Source organism: Mesoplodon mirus (genome assembly GCF_964341445.2).
Source record: "Mesoplodon mirus genome assembly, chromosome: 5".
Classification (NCBI taxonomy): Eukaryota; Metazoa; Chordata; class Mammalia; order Artiodactyla; family Ziphiidae; genus Mesoplodon; species Mesoplodon mirus.
The window spans coordinates 172,527,241-172,544,716 of record NC_138980.1 but is presented as its reverse complement, the minus strand read 5'-3'; the positions used below and the strand labels follow the sequence as shown (position 1 = coordinate 172,544,716).

Sequence of the window (17,476 nt, the reverse complement as noted above, 5' to 3'; positions counted from 1 at the left end):
CCTGGGGCGTGAGGGTCCCCCACCCACATCTTGCAGGCGCCCTAGTTGTGGGGAGATGCCAACTCTGAGTCTTCCCACACTGCCTTCTTGACTCCGCCCTCCTTCTCATGATTAAAGCAATCACAGTATTACTCTGTAAACATGTTATAGTATTATTCACTTCTGTGCTTTGTGGTTTTAATCCCTATAGCAAGGGTTTCCAACCTTTTCAGAATGGTCTGGAGCATCCTTTTCTATGTCAGGGACTTAGTTTTAGTGCCAGTGATTGATACAAAATTTCAGTGACAAAAGTAATACTTTGAGATGGCTTTGTGTACTTAATCACAATAGCATCTACATCTTTTTTTTATAAATAACAGTACCTATATTTGTAAGGCATATTTATTTGTCCATCAGACTTTGCTTGTTACGTACACATGGTTAAGGCCACTATTTGGTCTAATGGGTGTTTTATTTTGTTTTAGATTGTAAGCTTCTTAAAATCAGGAGCACGCCATTCAGGGGGAACATTTCTAGGGCTTGAGAGAACACCGTGTGTAAATATGTCCTATATGAATGCCAGGTGATGAAAAACACAGTTCTGAGCTTCATCAGAGGGACCAGCTGATAGAAAGTTCTTCCATATCTTTCTAGTGAGTTTATGTTGAAATTAAATCCAAATGGAAATAACTTCAGTCCTTCAGGTTCAGTTTTGAGTTGTATGGGGTTCACTTGGCTTGCTGCTTCCCCCACGTCTACTCTGTTTACAGAATCTCCTAATTAAAGCACTTTGGTGTAACTCGGAATTCTTGGGTGAAGACAATCCTGGGTGTAAAGGGGCGGGGCCGCAAGACCCCTGTTTCCTACTTAGAAACCACTTCCCTAGAGTCTTGTATTCCTCTTGGTGGTTGAGGACGTGGTGTTGACTGAAACAGAACACAGAGTGAGAGCAGTGAGTTTGTTTTATTCAGTGACCTCACTGAGGACTGTAGCCCAGGAGACAGCCCCTCAGATGGCTCTGAGGATCTGCTCCGAAGAGGGAAGGGGGGAGCCAGGATACAGCTGAACTTCTTTGCTGGAAGAACATGTGGTCAAGCATAAAAAGATTACTGCTAATTACAAAGAACGGACATCTGAAGTTAATGATTGCACTGTTTTTCTGTGTGTGGGAGGATGCAGGAGTCAGGGCTCACTGAAATTTTTCCTTAGGTATGCATCTTAACTATCTAGGGGCCAGTACATGGTCTGTGGAACTCAAAGCCGCTCAATGTTCTTCCACCACAGAAGCTTTTCATAAATAATTTGTGTGTGTGTGTGGCTGGGCAGCAAATAACTTTTTTTTTTTTTTTTGGTGGTACGCGGGCCTCTCACCGCTGTGGCCTCTCCCGTTGCGGAGCACAGGCTCCGGACGCGCAGGCTCAGCGGCCATGGCTCACGGGCCCAGCCGCTCCGCGGCATGTGGGATCTTCCCGGACCGGGGCACGAACCCGCGTCCCCTGCATCGGCAGGCGGACTCTCACCCACTGCGCCACCAGGGAAGCCCAGCAAATAACTTTTTAATTACATTGCGAAAATCCCAGAGTCAAACTTTTCCTACTTAAAAATCTGAACGAAGAATATGTAAATGTAATTTTATGTATTAGATGAAGGACTCACGCGTCACCGCAGCCTCCTCAAATGAGCGTTTGGAGCAAGTTGACCGCTTCGGAGCGGTTGCTGACTGTCTGGGATGAGACGGATACTCGGCTCAGAGCTGCGGGTTGTCAGCTGCCACTTAAAATTTCCAACTGCTTGAAGCGCTCTGAGCCTCGGGGGTTACCTAGCTGGGGATGGAGCCCTTACTGTGACCATAGCACTCTGCTAGGCAGTGAGATGTAGGACCGTCCCATCCCTCGAGGGGCTTCCCTTATCGTGGGGCGCACTGATGGGTGTTTAGGTAATTGTAACCGTGCAGTGTGATAAGGGTTCGGGGTGCTGTCGGAGTGCAGGATGGGACATCTGATCCAGCACGGGGGGGGGGGTCCGCAAGGCTTCACAGATGGGCTGGGTCTGATCCGCGTCTTTCTGGAGGAGCTGGGAGGGTGAAGAGTGCGTGCGTGTGCGTGTTCACGCGTGTACGTGCGTGTTGGGAGGTGCGGGGGGTGTTTCCGGCTGGCAGGGAGCAGTGTGCGTGGCAGTTCAGCCGTGAGCGAGGACGTGTGTTCCCTGCAGGTGATTAGAATTCCTGGAGTGGGTGTGGGGAGAGGGTACTGAGTCGGGGGGGAACTAGTGAGGCCACAGGGGTAAGTGGACGTCAGGTCTTGAGGGGCTTTGTGCTACATCAGGGAGTTCGAGCTTTATTCGAGGGCACAGAGAAGCCAGTGGTGAATTTCAGGGGAGTGAAACTGTGAGGTGGATGTTTAGGAGAGAGCGGCAGGATGGATCAGAGGGAATCGTGAATGTCCATTAGGAGACTGTTGCAGTCATGTACACGAGGGTGTTGCTGGCCAGTGGACACGGTGCCCCTGGAGTCTGCAGGAGTGCAAGGGAAGACGGTGAGGGGCAGGGGGCAGCCTGGGTTCTTGGTTCGGTTGTGGGTGGGTGGTTTGTGGGACCAGGTGCTGCGCTGAGACCCACACAGTGGGGGGCAGGTCTGGGGGGATGCGGGTGAGTTCGGGGTTAGACGTTTGGTGGAGAAGCCTGTACTGTAGGCATGCAGGTGCCCAGTTCATGACCCCTCATGGCTCCAGTGATGACAGTCAGTCTCCTGCTCGGCAGCCAAGACCAACCATAATCAACTCCCCCCCTGCCCCCCGGCAAGAATCCTACGTCTTATAGGACATCTCTTACTTTGATCCCTCTGGCCCTGGTTTTTCCATACTGTGTGTCTGCACTGTACAGAACTGACCACTCCTGCTGCTTTGCCAAACACACTGGGTTCAACAAGGCCCCTAGATTGCACTTGATGTTCATATCACCCCCAAATCAGAGCAAATCAGTGTACACTGAGAGTTTTAATACCGTCAATTTATACCACTTCTCTGTAATTGAAAGCCTTTCTGTATGTAATAATCAAAAAGATATTTATATAAAGGGAAAGAGTAGAGTTATAATTATAGCTTTATTTTCCAAAGCCTTTTATAGAGTTTGATTGTGATGTGCATTTAAAAAAATATACATGGGTATTAGAATTTTTTCTTTTCTTATTTGGTAGAGGGTAAGGGTGCTACCATTTATGGACTGTTTGATGTAATGATTAAACAAGTTTTCTTTTAGCAGTCAGTTTTGGTTGATTGCTGTACAGTTGTGTCACTGTTATTCATTTGGTACAAACTAATTTTTTTTTTGTTTTTTTGCTTTTTTTTTTTGGCTGCGGTGGGTCTTCGTTGCTGTGCGCGGGCTTTCTCTAGTTGCGGCGAGCAGGGGCTACTCTTTGTTGCGGTGCGCGGGCTTCTCATTGCGGTGGCTTCTCTTGTTGCGGAGCACGGGCTCTAGGTGCGTGGGCTTCAGTAGTTGGGGCACGTGGGCTCAGTAGTTGTGGTTCACAGGCTTAGTTGCTCTGCGGCATGTGGAATCTTCCCAGACCAGAGATCGAACCTGTGTCCTCTGCATTGGCAGACAGATTCTTAACCACTGTGCCACCAGGGAAGTCCTGCAAAGTAAGTTTTAAAACAGCTTTCCTGAGAGGCTACTTCTTATGTAAAGCAAACCTTATTTGCAGTCTGTCAGCACACAGAACCATATGAATCAAAGTGTGTGTGTGTAGTTTAGGGTGAGTGATAGGTCTCAGGGTACAGCCTGGCTGAGCTTTCCCCAGAGGCATCTCCTGACAGGCAGTACAGGCACAAGCACAGACAGATGTCTTCTTTCTCTTGGCGTTAGACAAACACAAGGATAAGGTTTCTCTACGCATGGCCCTGTGCTGGTCCCTGGGGATGCAAAGATGAACAGCACATCTCGGCACATGGTTCTTTTTAGATTTATGAGATTATAGAACTACCTTTTACAATATTCCTCCTTTTTTTGACTATTGGAATATTTCCTTCCATTGGTCTATTCCTTATGCTTTTTAATTAACCTCTAACACAGTTACTATGTAATTAAGTCATCAAATGTTAAAAATTCTACAGATTGTTTCATTACAGTAAAATATGCAATAGTTAAAAATATTCTTGCTATGGTTTTGTTTTTGTTTTTTTTGGTTATTTTGGTTTGTCTTCTGTGTTTTTCGCTCAAGACATTAAAAGCCAGAGCTATTTCAAGTTGAAATGCCCTTAAACTGCCTTGAATCAGACAACTTACGTTGCTTTTTCTTTCTGCAAGGTATGATGTTATAGGCTATTGCTTCTAAAATTATATGAAGGAATAAATCAACCAGTCTGACAGTTATTATAACCATAAAGGAAATAAGTGGAAATTATAATGCTGCACTATGAAACCCCATCCATATTCCTGTGTGGTGGCCTGTGAACATGTTTATATTCTTGATATAATTACTTAATTTATTTTATATGCATTTTATAAGTATGGACTGTAGTTACATATTTATGTAAAAATAATATAAGCATTGCATTATGTTTTGATTTTTTCATGTATTAGGAAAGAAGACACAGTACACCACTTGATTTATAACCTTATATCTCCCCCCCCCAAAAAAAAAACATTTTCAGAGAGGATCCGGGCTAGAGAAAATGCTTCCTCCCTACGCAACACTGGTCTCAATGCTTGCCCAGCTAAAAGCCTTGATAGCGCAGACATTGTGCCGCGCGCGCTGCCGCTCCCAGCGATCCGTGACTAATCCCGCAGGCACTGCAGAGAAAGGTCCGGGAGTCGGAACTGCGGACGGCCTGCCTGGAAAGGGTGACGTCACCTCCATCTGCGCGTGCGCGCCGCCGCCGATGGAGAGGCTTAGCCCCCTGCTCTTTGTGCTGTGGGGTGCATGCGCGCGCGTTTCCCCTAAATAAACTAATGAGCAAAATTCGGTAATTACCACCAAGACTCCGTACTAATAGTGACCCTCCAGCCTACTACTTAATGTTGCTTTTCTTTGTTCTTTCAGAACGCTGCTTTCTTTATTACCACATCGTTTATTACTGCTACAACCTGTGTCTTTGGAAGGATGGGAATTTGTTCAGTCTCTCTCACTTTCAGTCTTCCCGTTTAGTAAATACTAACGTAAGATAGCTGACCGGCAAATGAGACCTCTGAAAACGGATGAGCTGCACAGTTTGCCTTGTGGATTGTCTTTTAAGGACAAATCCCAGTGCAGGAGGTGAGGCGGACTGTTCAGAACAAGGTGCCAGTTCATCTGGTTCAGCTCAAATGGTGAAGAAATGACTTTTTTTTTCTTCTAACAAACACTGTTTTTATTCAATACTTAAAAAAAAATTGACTTGTTTAATGAGGATTATGTAAAATTTCAAATAGCTAGTATCTGCCGGTAGTCCTGAGAGAAATATGGGGGAAATAATTAACCTGTGTTTTGGTTTAGAATTTTTTAAATTTGGTTCATTTAAAAACTCATTTGATTTGTTTCATCTTAATTTCTTTTGAAACCAGCTATGGAAAAATGACTGCTGGGATAATGTGCTGCATAAAAGCTTTTTGCTCATTGTAAAAATATTTCTGTGGTGCTTTTTTACTTCGTAAATAAAAAAAAACTTGGGGGTGGTTGTTCCTTATCTGTTTGTTGTTTTTAAAAAATCTGATAGCAAGGAAATGACCAAGTGCGGGAGCATTCTGGTCAGCAGTGACTCGCTTCAAAAGGTATTTGTCAGCAGTAACAATACAGCACCTCCTTATAGGGTCGAGGGGTGACAAACGAGAGATTGATCTGACCAGTGGGGTATTAGATAGTTGAAGTTTCAGACCATTGATTCAACTAAAAGATTTTACATTGTTGAATAACTTGTGGAATGTTTTCTCTTAGGGCAGAGAGGTTAATTTTCCTCGTTATAAATATAAGTCATACTGTAGGCCATCTGAGCAATACTGAGCTTACAGGTTAAACAGGAAACAGGAAGTGCTCAGGAACATTGAGAGGCTTGCATGGGGGTTTCGGGCAAGAAGCTGGAGAAGTATGTGCATGTCTTAGTTCGTTCGTTCATTCATTCATTCAGCCAACCCATGTTTATTGACCACCCTGTGCCTGCCCTGTCCTAGGCAGCTGGGACACAGCAGGGAACAAAACAGACCCGTCCTCTGGCTAGCAGGCAGATTTAGAGGAAGAGAGAGAAAAACTGTCCTCTTGATGGGCAACGTAATGTGAGTCACTTCAGGAAATGTGGATGATTTGGGAGCAGGGGGTTGAAATGTACCTCAGGCTGACGGGTCACTGAACCAAATAGCAATTTGAAAAGTGGTAACAGAATCAATTTTGGCAAGTCATATCATGCTGAACCTGGGGTTTGAGATATTTTTAAATGAATATGTTAAAACCTCTAAATATTCAAATGTGATTGCTTTAGGTAAAGGGGTTATTTGTGTTGACTGAAATCAGGAAGGAGGAAGGAAAATCAGCCACTAACTGCATGTTTGTGTTAACAATGATAAAATCAGATTGTTAACCCAAACCCTTTTCTCTCAGTAGCGTTCAACAAATATTAACATCAAGATCTAGAGTAATGGCAAATGTTATGTGAACATTTTTTTCAGATTTGGTTTAAAAGAGCAGTTGTTGACTTCCTTTTAGGACTCCCCTGGGACACAACCCTTTGCACCTACGAAGGAGCTGGATGAGCCTCGGCTGACTGCATGCCATGCTCTGTTCACTGTCCCCTGAAGCTAGCATTTCATTAAAATTCACAGTGGCTTCTTTGTCTCAGCAAAATGTACTTTAAATCGTAACAAGTATCCAGTCCCTCTGCACACTTCAGTATAGGCCTGTGTATTTTTAAAAGTATATAATTGGGGCTTCCCTGGTGGTGCAGTGGTTGAGAGTCCGCCTGCCAATGCACGGGGCGCGGGTTCGTGCCCCGGTCCGGGAAGATCCCACATGCCGCGGAGCGCCTGGGCCCGTGAGCCATGGCCGCTGAGCCTGCGCGTCCGGAGCCTGTGCTCCGCAATGGGAGAGGCCACAACAGTGAGAGGCCTGCGTACCGCAAAAAAAATAAAAAAGTATATAATTGACGAAATGGGTACAAATACATGTCCTCTGACTTTGGCCATTTACCTCTGTTATATAGTTATTGCCTTTCACATTGCTCTTCTTTTTTTGCCCCTTCTCTCCTAGTTTTACTGAAATTCTTTCTGTGCCACCTATTAAGTTTGGTGGCACTTAGAAGTAAAGTACTGATGACTTCCTGGCTGTGGCACTGATGAGGTCTGGGGTCTCACGAGTGTCACTCCGAGATGGCATCTGCCAGTCCTTCCCCTCTCCATGAGTGTGGGAGGACAGGTGTGTGTTTTGAGGGTAGTTGCTGAGTGTGTCCTTTAGTTCCAAAGTGTGGGACCCACAGCCAGACCCTTTAATGTACGAGGAAGCAGCACAGTGGTTGTCGTCCTGTCTGTCGTGTAATCTAGAATCACTGGAATAGCACAGAAGCCATTTATTTGCAATGTTTTGTAGTCATGCACTCTGTTTTCATAAATAGCTCTTCAGGGCATGGAGCAGAATCTGCCATTTGATCTGAGGCCATTTCATGGCTGAGTTCTTCTTGCTTCTTATTGAAAGTTACGTGATATAGTTAATCTAGCTTCAGTATGTGTACAGGCTTCCTCAGTCCTTTGCCTGTTGGGTGTGTCTTTTAAAAATGGAAACGAGGTTAAACAGTACTTAGGTGAGCGTCTAATAATAGCCACAAACTCAGTTTCTTTGTGTGGTTAGTTTTATGTTTCTTTCTTTCTTTGTTTGTCTATTTTCTTTCATGTTTTAGACGTTTTCATTGTCAATTTTAATAAAACCAGCATCTCTTTTTTTCTGTGCCGCATTCAACAAAAATATTACGGTAAAACTATTTAGAATTTATATTCTAGTCTATGTTCAGACATGTACATATATCATAATAGAAGTTAAACACATTTTCACACCAGTTTAGCCATTGATTCATGTGTCTTTCTTCTTCTGGAAAACCTGTTGAGTCTTACTTAATTTAGGGGAGATCGTCATTGTCAGTTTTGTTTTTTTCTTCACTTTGTTTTCATATCAGTATGATATTCTTCCTGTGGGGTGACCTGGAACATGGCAGCTCTAACTGGCATCATTCACTGCATCAAGGTTATTAATAAACAGATGTAGTTCAGAGTCGGTGGGAATTGTCAAGAATGCTTCGGAATTCCGTAAGTCACACAGGCCTCTCTTGAGGTCCCCGAACTGGAATGGGGACATTCTCCTTGTCGAGGGTTGTGTGAGAGGCAGCTCCTGCTTCTGTAGTGTGGGAATCCAGGACCGCGGTGGTAGTGGCAGCTCTCTGCGGGCTCTGCTGTGTCCCGGCCGGGGCACGTGTGCACACGGGCTATGGGGGGGGGGCGGTAGGAAGCGTGCGTTTTCTTGTCTGGTAGCGGTGGAAGGGGATCCCCTTTTCACATCCCGGTAGATGGGGGTCCACAGCTACGGCTTCCTCCTTCCTAGTATTCTGGTTACTTGATCTGGCTCCTCATTGCTTGGGTCCGTTCGTGCTGCTTACAGAACTTTCCATCCTGTGCCTTGCTCTCTAGGTGTTTATGAGTTTGTCTCTGCCAAGGCCACTGTGGTGCCTGATTCCTCTTTGCATTTGCCCCGCGGCCATCCATGTCCGCCTCGGTTGGAACTGGGATGTCATCAATCTTTGTAGACACATGCAGTGAATTACCCAATGACAGGCAATGATTTGCTGAGACGACACTGCATCCATTCAAGAGTTTTGAAGGAACCTTAAGGATGAAATTGCAGAGCCCTTGGCTCTTGTTTTGCCTTTTATAAATAGCCACTGTTCTAAAAGCTTGGTGGGTTGCCAGCATAAGGCATGGTATATTGGAAAGCAAGATGGCCTGGTGATCTGGAGGCCTGCGTTCTGTGTTGAGCCATTTCACAACCAGCTGGGTAGTGCCGCTAAGCCCTTGGACCTCAGGGTCCTCGTCAGGATGTGTTTGGCTGTGGTCTTTGCACAGAAGTCTCTGGTGATCGTCAGTGTCATGGTTAGATCCTGTTAAACTGGGTTCTTTGTACATGTGTAGGTATCCTGTGGACAGGCTTGTTATTAATCTACGCCTTCTTTGTTTCTGTGAATGATACGTTGCAGAGACTAGATTCTGTTGGATTCCTCCAAAACGTGCTGGTTTTGCTGCTGTTTGGGTACTTGATTCAGCAGGCTGGACCCTGCAGTGGGCAGCCACTCCAGCCTCGGGTCAGGTCCTTAGCCTTAGCTCGGAGCTGGGGCTACTTGGAGCTTGCCCTGAACATGCAAGCTCGGGGGACAGCCAGAGGTTTGTGCCAAGTTTATGTACAGAATTTGGGGCTCCCCTCTCTTTTGCACGATTTCTTCTCGTGATTACAGCTGCTGACGTTGCCCTTAGCTGTGTCCCGACTTGTTTTAGCAGCTCCAGGTGGCTTAGGCTGGGCCCTGCCCTCAGGCTGAAAGCCGTTATAAAGTCACTTCCTTTTTCCTGGTGTCTCTCCCTGCTTTTGGTCACTCTCCTGTGCCTTGAGACAGTCGATTTTTGTAGGTTTAATCTGTGGCGGGGCTGGTCCACAGGAACTGCTCAGGCTCAGGAGAAGTGGAAGCTCCAATCACGTACCTAGAGCACTTTTTTTGCTGCTAATTCCAGGTCTATGCCTTGCATTGCTTATTTATTACCAAACTCACATTTTTGGATCCTTTCCTTGTACTACTTTGGCAAAAACAAACAGGAAAATAGGGATGGGCAGCTCTCTTTAATTCTTTCTAGAGATTGCTCTGCCGTGAATGATAGTTACTGGTTTTGATGAGTATGGCCAACATCCTGAACCTGATTTCCCCTGGTAGAGACCTCCAAGAGAAAAATGCCGAGGCGTTATTACCAGTATGAACATTTCTGACCCCAAAGTCCCATGTGGGCATTCGCCCTGGAGAGCTGGGCCGGTCGTGTTTGGGCTGCCAGAGTTCCCTTTGCGGAGATGGGTGCTGGCCTGGCCTAAAGTGCCCGCTGCGTGCTTCCTTGCCACACTGTTTCCACTTGGTCTTCTAGATGGTCGGGGCGTGGGGAGAGTTGGTTTGGTGTGAGGAGAGGGACCTGGGCCACCCAGTGAAGCGGGTGACACCAGGCCATCTTACCACGTTCGCCAGTGACATTCCTCCGGGGTCGCCTGACCCAGAAAGCCTGGAAGGACAGCGCCAAGTGGGAGCTGTGGCCAGTCCCCAGCTGTTTATAATCCTGCTCTCCTCCGTGACGCTGTTTATGTTTAACTGGATTCGGAGATAGGATGAGGCTCTGAGCTCCCCCTAGAGGTTTGAGTGTGGCATGAATCGCAGTTTTTAAACAACCATGTTGCTGCTTTATTTGCCAGTGTTTGTGTTAAATCTGTGGAATTAAAATGAAGATTTTTGAAACAATCTGGACTGATTTCATATCCCGTCATTTTGGGACCAAACCTTTCTTTAAAACCAGAAATGATGGAGAGCCTGCTTGGTATGGGAGCCTCTGGGTCTGGGTCTGCAAATCATTTTTCCACATTGAAATAGAAGGTAATCCTGTGATCAGAGACTTTCCTTCATAGAATTCAGATGTTTTCAAATGATGATATTTCTCAAGTTGATTTAATGGGTGTGAAGAAAGCAGCTGTGTTGGCATTGAGATAGGGTGGTTAGGAAATTAAATGACACTCAAGCAACCCAGTAATTTTATTTTCTCCTTATGTATTTCAGGGTTTCGAAAAAACGATGAAATGAAAGCTATGGATGTTTTGCCAATTTTAAAGGAAAAAGTTGCATACCTTTCAGGTAAAGTTTAACTTTCTAATCTGCTCTATTGTTCCTTCTGAGTGCTTTGATACAATGTCAGAGTCTGAAATACTAAACTATAAACTAGCCCACCTGTCACAACGTAAAAGCATTGGCATTTCGATGGATTTTTAACTGCTTTATTTTTGTAGTGTTGTCCTGAGAAATTAGTGCCCAAAGAGTTTTCTTCTAGCTGGCAGGCACATCATAGGTCAGATAGCCTCGGTGATTAAAATATGTTCGTGTCTGTCATTCAACAAACATTTGGCTGTTTTGCCCCAGTCAGTTAAGTAAAAAAACTGATTTTTTTTTAATTGGAGTATAATTGCTTTACAATGTTGTGTTAGTTTCTGCTGTACAGTGAAGTGAATCAGCTCTACGTATACATATACCCCCTCCCCCACTGCATCCCACCCGTCTAGGTCATCACAGAACACCGAGCTGAGCTCCCTGTGCTGTGCCGCAGGTTCCCACTAGCTACTTGTTTTACATACGGTAGTATATATATGTCAAACCTAATCTCCCAATTCATCCCACCCTCCTCTTTCCCCCATGTCCACATGTCCGTTCTCTATGTCTGCATTTCTATTCCTGCCCTGGAAATAGGTTCAACTGTACCATTTTTCTAGATTCCACATATATGCGTTAATATTACAATATTTGTTTTTCTCTTTCTGACTTACTTCACTCTGTATGACAGACTCTGGGTCCATCCATATCTCTACAAATGACCCCATTTCATTTCTTTTTATGGCTGAGTAATAATCCATTATAGACATGTACCACATCTTCTTTATCCATTCCTGTGTCGAGGGACACTTAGGTTGCTTCCCTGTCCTGGCCATTGTCAATAGTGCTGCAGTGAACACTGGGGTACATGTGTCTTTTTGAATTACTGTTTTCTCAGGGTATACACCCACCATCTCAGCAGAAGTGGTGGCAATGAGACCATATGTAGGTGTGTCCTGAATTCCTTGCCTCTCTTTCTGGCGCTGTGGTCCTGGAATTCCTAGAACCCATGTCATGGACCTGGAAAGCCCTGATGGTCTCTGCCAGCTGGTCCTCCACTTAACTCCTGGCCCTTCTGCAGCATGGGGACAGACTGGACCGGTCTCCCAGGCTCTGGGGCACTCACCTGCCCTCTCCTCTGCACACAGAGGGTCAGCTTTGGGGCTTTTCTGGCTGTCTCCTCGGGGGTTCCTTCCTACATGAACAGAACAGCCATTGGGTATCATCTTTTTAGCACCAGTTCACTTGTTACAGAACAAAGGTCTGCAGGAGTTTTCTGCTGTGTTATAGCAGGAAGTAAATCTGTAGACTGTCACGTGCTTTTAGACAGTCTTCCTGGATGTGTTTCCCTTGATAAATTTTTATCTTTCACAAACAGGCATGCTGTGCTGATCTCATGTCTCCTCTTGAACACATTTTATTTAAATTTGTGACACTGCTAGCTGCTTTTATGCGTTCTGTGTGTCCTTTACGCATGTGGGACGGGTATATATTTAGGCTGCAGCTTCCTGTGGCCCTTTCGCTAGTCTCATCTTGCTTTGTGTCCAGTAGTGTTTCTTGGTTCCTGTTGACCACTGTTTGATGATTTTGCTGAAGTAAATCTAATTCAAAGTGACTTTGAGAGCTTAATAGAAGACTAACTTCATGAAAAGGAGAAGGTGCTTTAGATTGTTGGAAAAACATAGTAAAGAAATGTAAGGGGAAAAAAGGCCCTCCTGGCTCCTAATACACTGTTTTCAAATTAGCATTTGCTCCTTTCTAATCATTTACTGACAAACTGCAAAATATGGACTCATACCAGTTTCGTGAGCCTCCTGACTAGTTAACAGGTGGATTTTAAAGTGAAAGACTCTACTTTAAAATATTACAGGCTTTCTTTCGTAAGAAAGGCTTAAAGAAAGCTGATCTCGCACGTTCATCAGTGTCCTGTTTTAAAGTTTGGCTCTGTGATGAGGGCACCTGCTGCTTTGGTCCCTTCTTTTGTTCCTAAACCTCGTCACTGCACTTTCTTCTCTTATTATGCTTGTGGTGATGGGTAAGCGAAGAACAGTAGAAGACTGAGTGATGATTGTTATATGTACTCGCTCTTTTTTTAAAAACAATAGTGGAGGGCTTCCCTGGTGGCGCGGTGGTTGAGAGTCCGCCTGCCGATGCAGGGGACACGGGTTCGTGCCCCGGTCCGGGAAGATCCCACATGCCGCGGAGTGGCTGGGCCCGTGAGCCATGGCCGCTGAGCCTGCGCGTCCGGAGCCTGTGCTCCGCAATGGGAGAGGCCACAGCAGTGAGAGGCCCGTGTACCGCAGGAAAAGAAAAAAAAAAAGTAGTGGAGCATAGTTGATTAACAATGTTGTGTTAGTTTCAGGTGTACAGCAAAGTGATTCAGTTATACATATACATGTATCTATTTTTCAAATTCTTTTCCCGTTTAGGTTATTACAGAATATTGAACAGCATTCCCTGTGCTATATAGTAGGTCCTTGTTGGTTATTTATTTTAAATATAGCAGTGTGTACATGTACATATTCACTCTGTTCTTAAGCATTTAATACAGAATATATTAATAGATGGTGTTTCTATGTAAGTTACTGTCAACACTAAACTATTTCTCTTTCAACTAATCCAGTAAAATCATTCTTTCAGAGTTTATCATGAATCTTTGCTAAAACCTTAAATTCTGCAGGGTTAATTAAAGTTGGATGTCTTTAAGTGGGGAGGGAGGTTTTGCATTGCAGCAAATCAGTCCAGAACCATCTTTAGAGATGGTAGGACTTCTACCAGCTATGTTAGCAAAATGCAGTTAGTAGGGGCCACCACAGTTTCATAGTATTTCCTAATCTGTGGCCAGAATTGGCCAGTTAAAGTAGCATGAGGTCCTTGCTGATTGCCTTAGGCTTGCTGCTATCTTGTTTAGGAAGGGAAAAGGAAAAAAACATTAAATTAAAAACAAATTGATTACCTATGTGGTAAATTTTTTTTTATTTCAATGAAGGAGTAAACTTTTGAAACATTTTAACCTCTGATCCTGTTTTTTCTTTTTTCTTGAGATATAATTCACATACCATAAATCCACCTTTTATTTTTAATTTATTTTAAAATTTTATTTATTATTTATTTTATTTTATTTTTTTGGGGGGGTACGCGGGCCTCTCACTGTTGTGGTCTCTCCCGTTGCAGAGCACAGGCTCCGGAAGCGCAGGCTCAGCGGCCATGGCTCACGGGCCCAGCCGCTCCGCGGCATGTGGGATCTTCCCAGACCGGGGCACGAACCCGTGTCCCCTGCATCAGCAGGCGGACTCTCAACCACTGCGCCACCAGGGAAGCCCAAAAAAATTTATTTATTTTTTAAATCTACCTTTTAAAAGTGTACAACCTAGTAGATTTTAGTGTGTTCGCAAGGTTGTGGAAGCATCACCACTGACTGTCCTGATCCCAGAACACTTTGATCAGCCCCCAGAGAGCCCCATACCCAGTCCCTGATTCCTCCACCCCTCAGCTCTGGCAATTGCCAATCTACTTTTTTGCCCTGACCCCATTTTAATAAATATCAGGGGTATTTATTATGGTAACTTTGTAAAAGCTCTCCATGTGAGTGGCTTTTAGTAAATTAAGTCTAAGTGGAATAGCCAGGGCTTTGAAAAAGCAGGCCAGGGGATCAGCGATTCTGTGAGATGCCTGTTAGCTCAAGATCTCTAAGAAACCAGTGTGGACTCTTTGAGCTTCAGTATTTCTGATCCTGTCTCATCTCCGGGTACCCTAAAAAGTAGTCCTTTTGAATGAGGTGAGTGACGTATCTAACCTCATGCATGACATCAGAGGAGGGGCAGTAAAAGAAGTGTCCTGTAGTGTATGTTTAATGTTATATCTATAAAAGTAGGTATGTTTATGGTATACATAGTCAGTGTATTATATATTTAATGTTGTGCGTGTGTGTACGTTATATATATATATGTATGTGTATGTATATAATGTCAACCACTTCATGTGGCTCCTGTGCCACTAGGGTTTGGTCTGGGCCTTGAAAAAACTCACAGGCAGCCACCAGAATTAAGAACACCTTTTTTCCCTTAACTTTTTTTTTTTTTTTTTTTTTTTTGTGGTATGCGGGCCTCTCACTGTTGTGGCCTCTCCCATTGTGGAGCACAGGCTCCGGACATGCAGGCTCAGCGGCCATGGCTCACGGGCCCAGCCGCTCCACAGCATGTGGGATCTTCCCGGACTGGGGCATGAACCCGTGTCCCCTGCATCGGCAGGCGGGCTCTCAACCACTGCGCCACCAGGGAAGCCCTCCCTTAACTTTTTATCATGGAACATTTCAACATCCAAGAGGAGAGAGAATAGTATAGAAAACTGCCATGAATCCATGGGTCACCTCAATAATCTTGTTTCATCTATATTCCTTGAAAAGCTTTAAAAAAACCTCAATATACCATTAATAGACATAAAAATGAATAATAACTTTGATATATAAAACGTTAATCAGTATTCATGTTTCCGTTTGTCTCGTAATTTGTTTTTACAGAATGTATACTGCACTTGGTTGATGTGTCTGATGCATCTTTTAATCTTCAGCTTCCTCCTTCTCCTCATTCTTTCTGTGTCACTCCTGTATGTTTATTAAATGAGGAAACGGTGTTTTCCTGTAGATTTCCCTACATTTTGCTGGTTGCGTCCCTGGGGGGGGGGTCATGTCACATGTTCCCCTTGCCCCGTGTTTCCTGTGAACTAAGAGCTGGATCTTGACGCTTGGTTTTGCAGGGAAATAGGCAGAAAATTTTAATGGGTAGTGTTGGGTAGTTCTACTGGGAGTTTTATTGGGAGAGTCTGGTTGTCTCTCTCTTATGACGTTACGATAATTATTGCTTCGATGTAATATTTTCTTAGGGTTACAAAATAGTGATAATCTAATTATATCCTTTGTTCTTCATTTGTCAACTTGGGTATTCCATAAAGAGAAACGTCCCAATCAGCTTCTTGGTCTCCCTGAGAACACAGTTCATACAGGAAAGGAGGAACAATGATTGATGCTTGTCCTTTATTAGTTTTCAGACTAATGAAGAATGATCATTAGTGATATCAGACTAATAAAAAAAACCATTGAGTTTTTTTTTAAGTGTCATTTTGAGCTCATGATTTTTAAATATATTTGATGTGTTTCAATTGTACATTTCTGTTGTTTTTTTTTCCGGCCACACCGCAGGGCTTGTGGGATCTTAGTTCCCCGACCAGGGATTGAACCCAGGCAGTGAAAGTGCTGAGTCCTAACCACTGGACCGCCAGGGAATTCCCCCACTGTACATTTCTTTTTCTCTTGCGAAGTTAAAATGTTCCCATCCTTTGGCCGGTGGGAGCCTCTTCAGATGGGCTCCTGAATCCAAGTACCACGGTATTACAGCTTCTCTCTCTGCTGATGTTACAAGATATTTCAGGCCCATCTTGTCTGTTTCCTGCTCCATATCTGCAGTCAGCCATTTCTCTAAAGCGCCCTGGTCCTTTTGCATGGGGAATGATGCAGGGTACTGGGGAAGCTTGCTGTTCTGGGTGGGTCACTGTTTCTGAGCCTGTTCAGTGGACACATTTAGGAAATCTGTATATATACATTTTCTAAGTGAGAAAAGATATCATGGCTTCATACTAAAGTTTCCAATTCAAATATAGAATTACAGATATTTTATTTTTCTTGGATTTTATATTTGCATCTCCTTTTCCTTATGCTAAAAATCTTAGTGCCTACCCTCATCAACCTAATTATTTACATTGTAATACTGATGTTATCACCACAGTATGACTACCGAATGTAACTTAATACTTCTGTTGTTTTGTTGTCCTAAGGGTACATACCACTAAGAACGTACAGCCCTATTACTGTATTTTAAAGTCACAAAAAATAGTTCCTTTCCACGTAGATCAAGTTCTTCCCAACCTGAAACTCAGGATCATTTGTCTTATTTTACTTTACATTTATTTTTAAGGCTTAAAAAAACAACCACTTAATCTTGCTTCAGTACTAAGTAACGTGTACATCATTTGAGGTTTAAAAGCTAAAAACAAGTTAAAAGATAAGGTGTGCTCCAAGAAATCTAGTTTCTCTCCTTGCCCCATCCACCCTATACCTTCCCCCCGCCAGTAGGTAAACTTTTTTGCTTTCGTCTTCTTTAGTCTTGGTTTATTTCTTATACCTTTAAAACACAAGCACTCTCTGTCTCTGTCCCTCCACCGATTCTCACCTCCCCGCCGCCGCCGCCCCCAGACCGGACAGTGATGTACTTTGCACCATTTTCTCTGCCTTTCTGCTTTCCTCTTAAACAGTATTCTAGAGAGAGCAGTGTGTAGCAGGACAAACGGAGATTCGCCATCCCTTTTACAGTCGTATATAACTGTGCTGCGTATGCACCATAGCTTATTCAGTCAGCTGTCTGTTGACGAGCATTTGGGTAACTCATTGAGAATAGCTTTTTTGGGGCAAGGTGAACACTGACCTTTGTAAATGGGGGAATTGACAGGAATATAGGGTCTTATTGCCCAGAGGTTTGCTGTTAGTGTTGAGACCACTGACCCTAGCTCTTGTTTCAGTTTTGCAGAAAATTCCACGTTTCTTGAGAAGGGAGGGGGGACCT

General features: G+C 44.2%; 1 protein-coding gene across 3 annotated transcripts in view; it reads left to right on the top strand.

The window, feature by feature from the left end:
* Positions 1-17,476, top strand: part of TRIO (trio Rho guanine nucleotide exchange factor) — a gene marked incomplete at its 5' end in the record, with an annotated part of 386,080 nt that overhangs the window by 122,597 nt on the left and 246,007 nt on the right. For all 3 annotated transcript variants that reach the window (XM_082621961.1, XM_082621962.1, XM_082621960.1), the window contains one exon: positions 10,779-10,853. In XM_082621961.1, the coding sequence (XP_082478087.1) occupies positions 10,779-10,853 (75 nt within the window). The remainder of the gene's footprint in view (positions 1-10,778; positions 10,854-17,476) is intronic.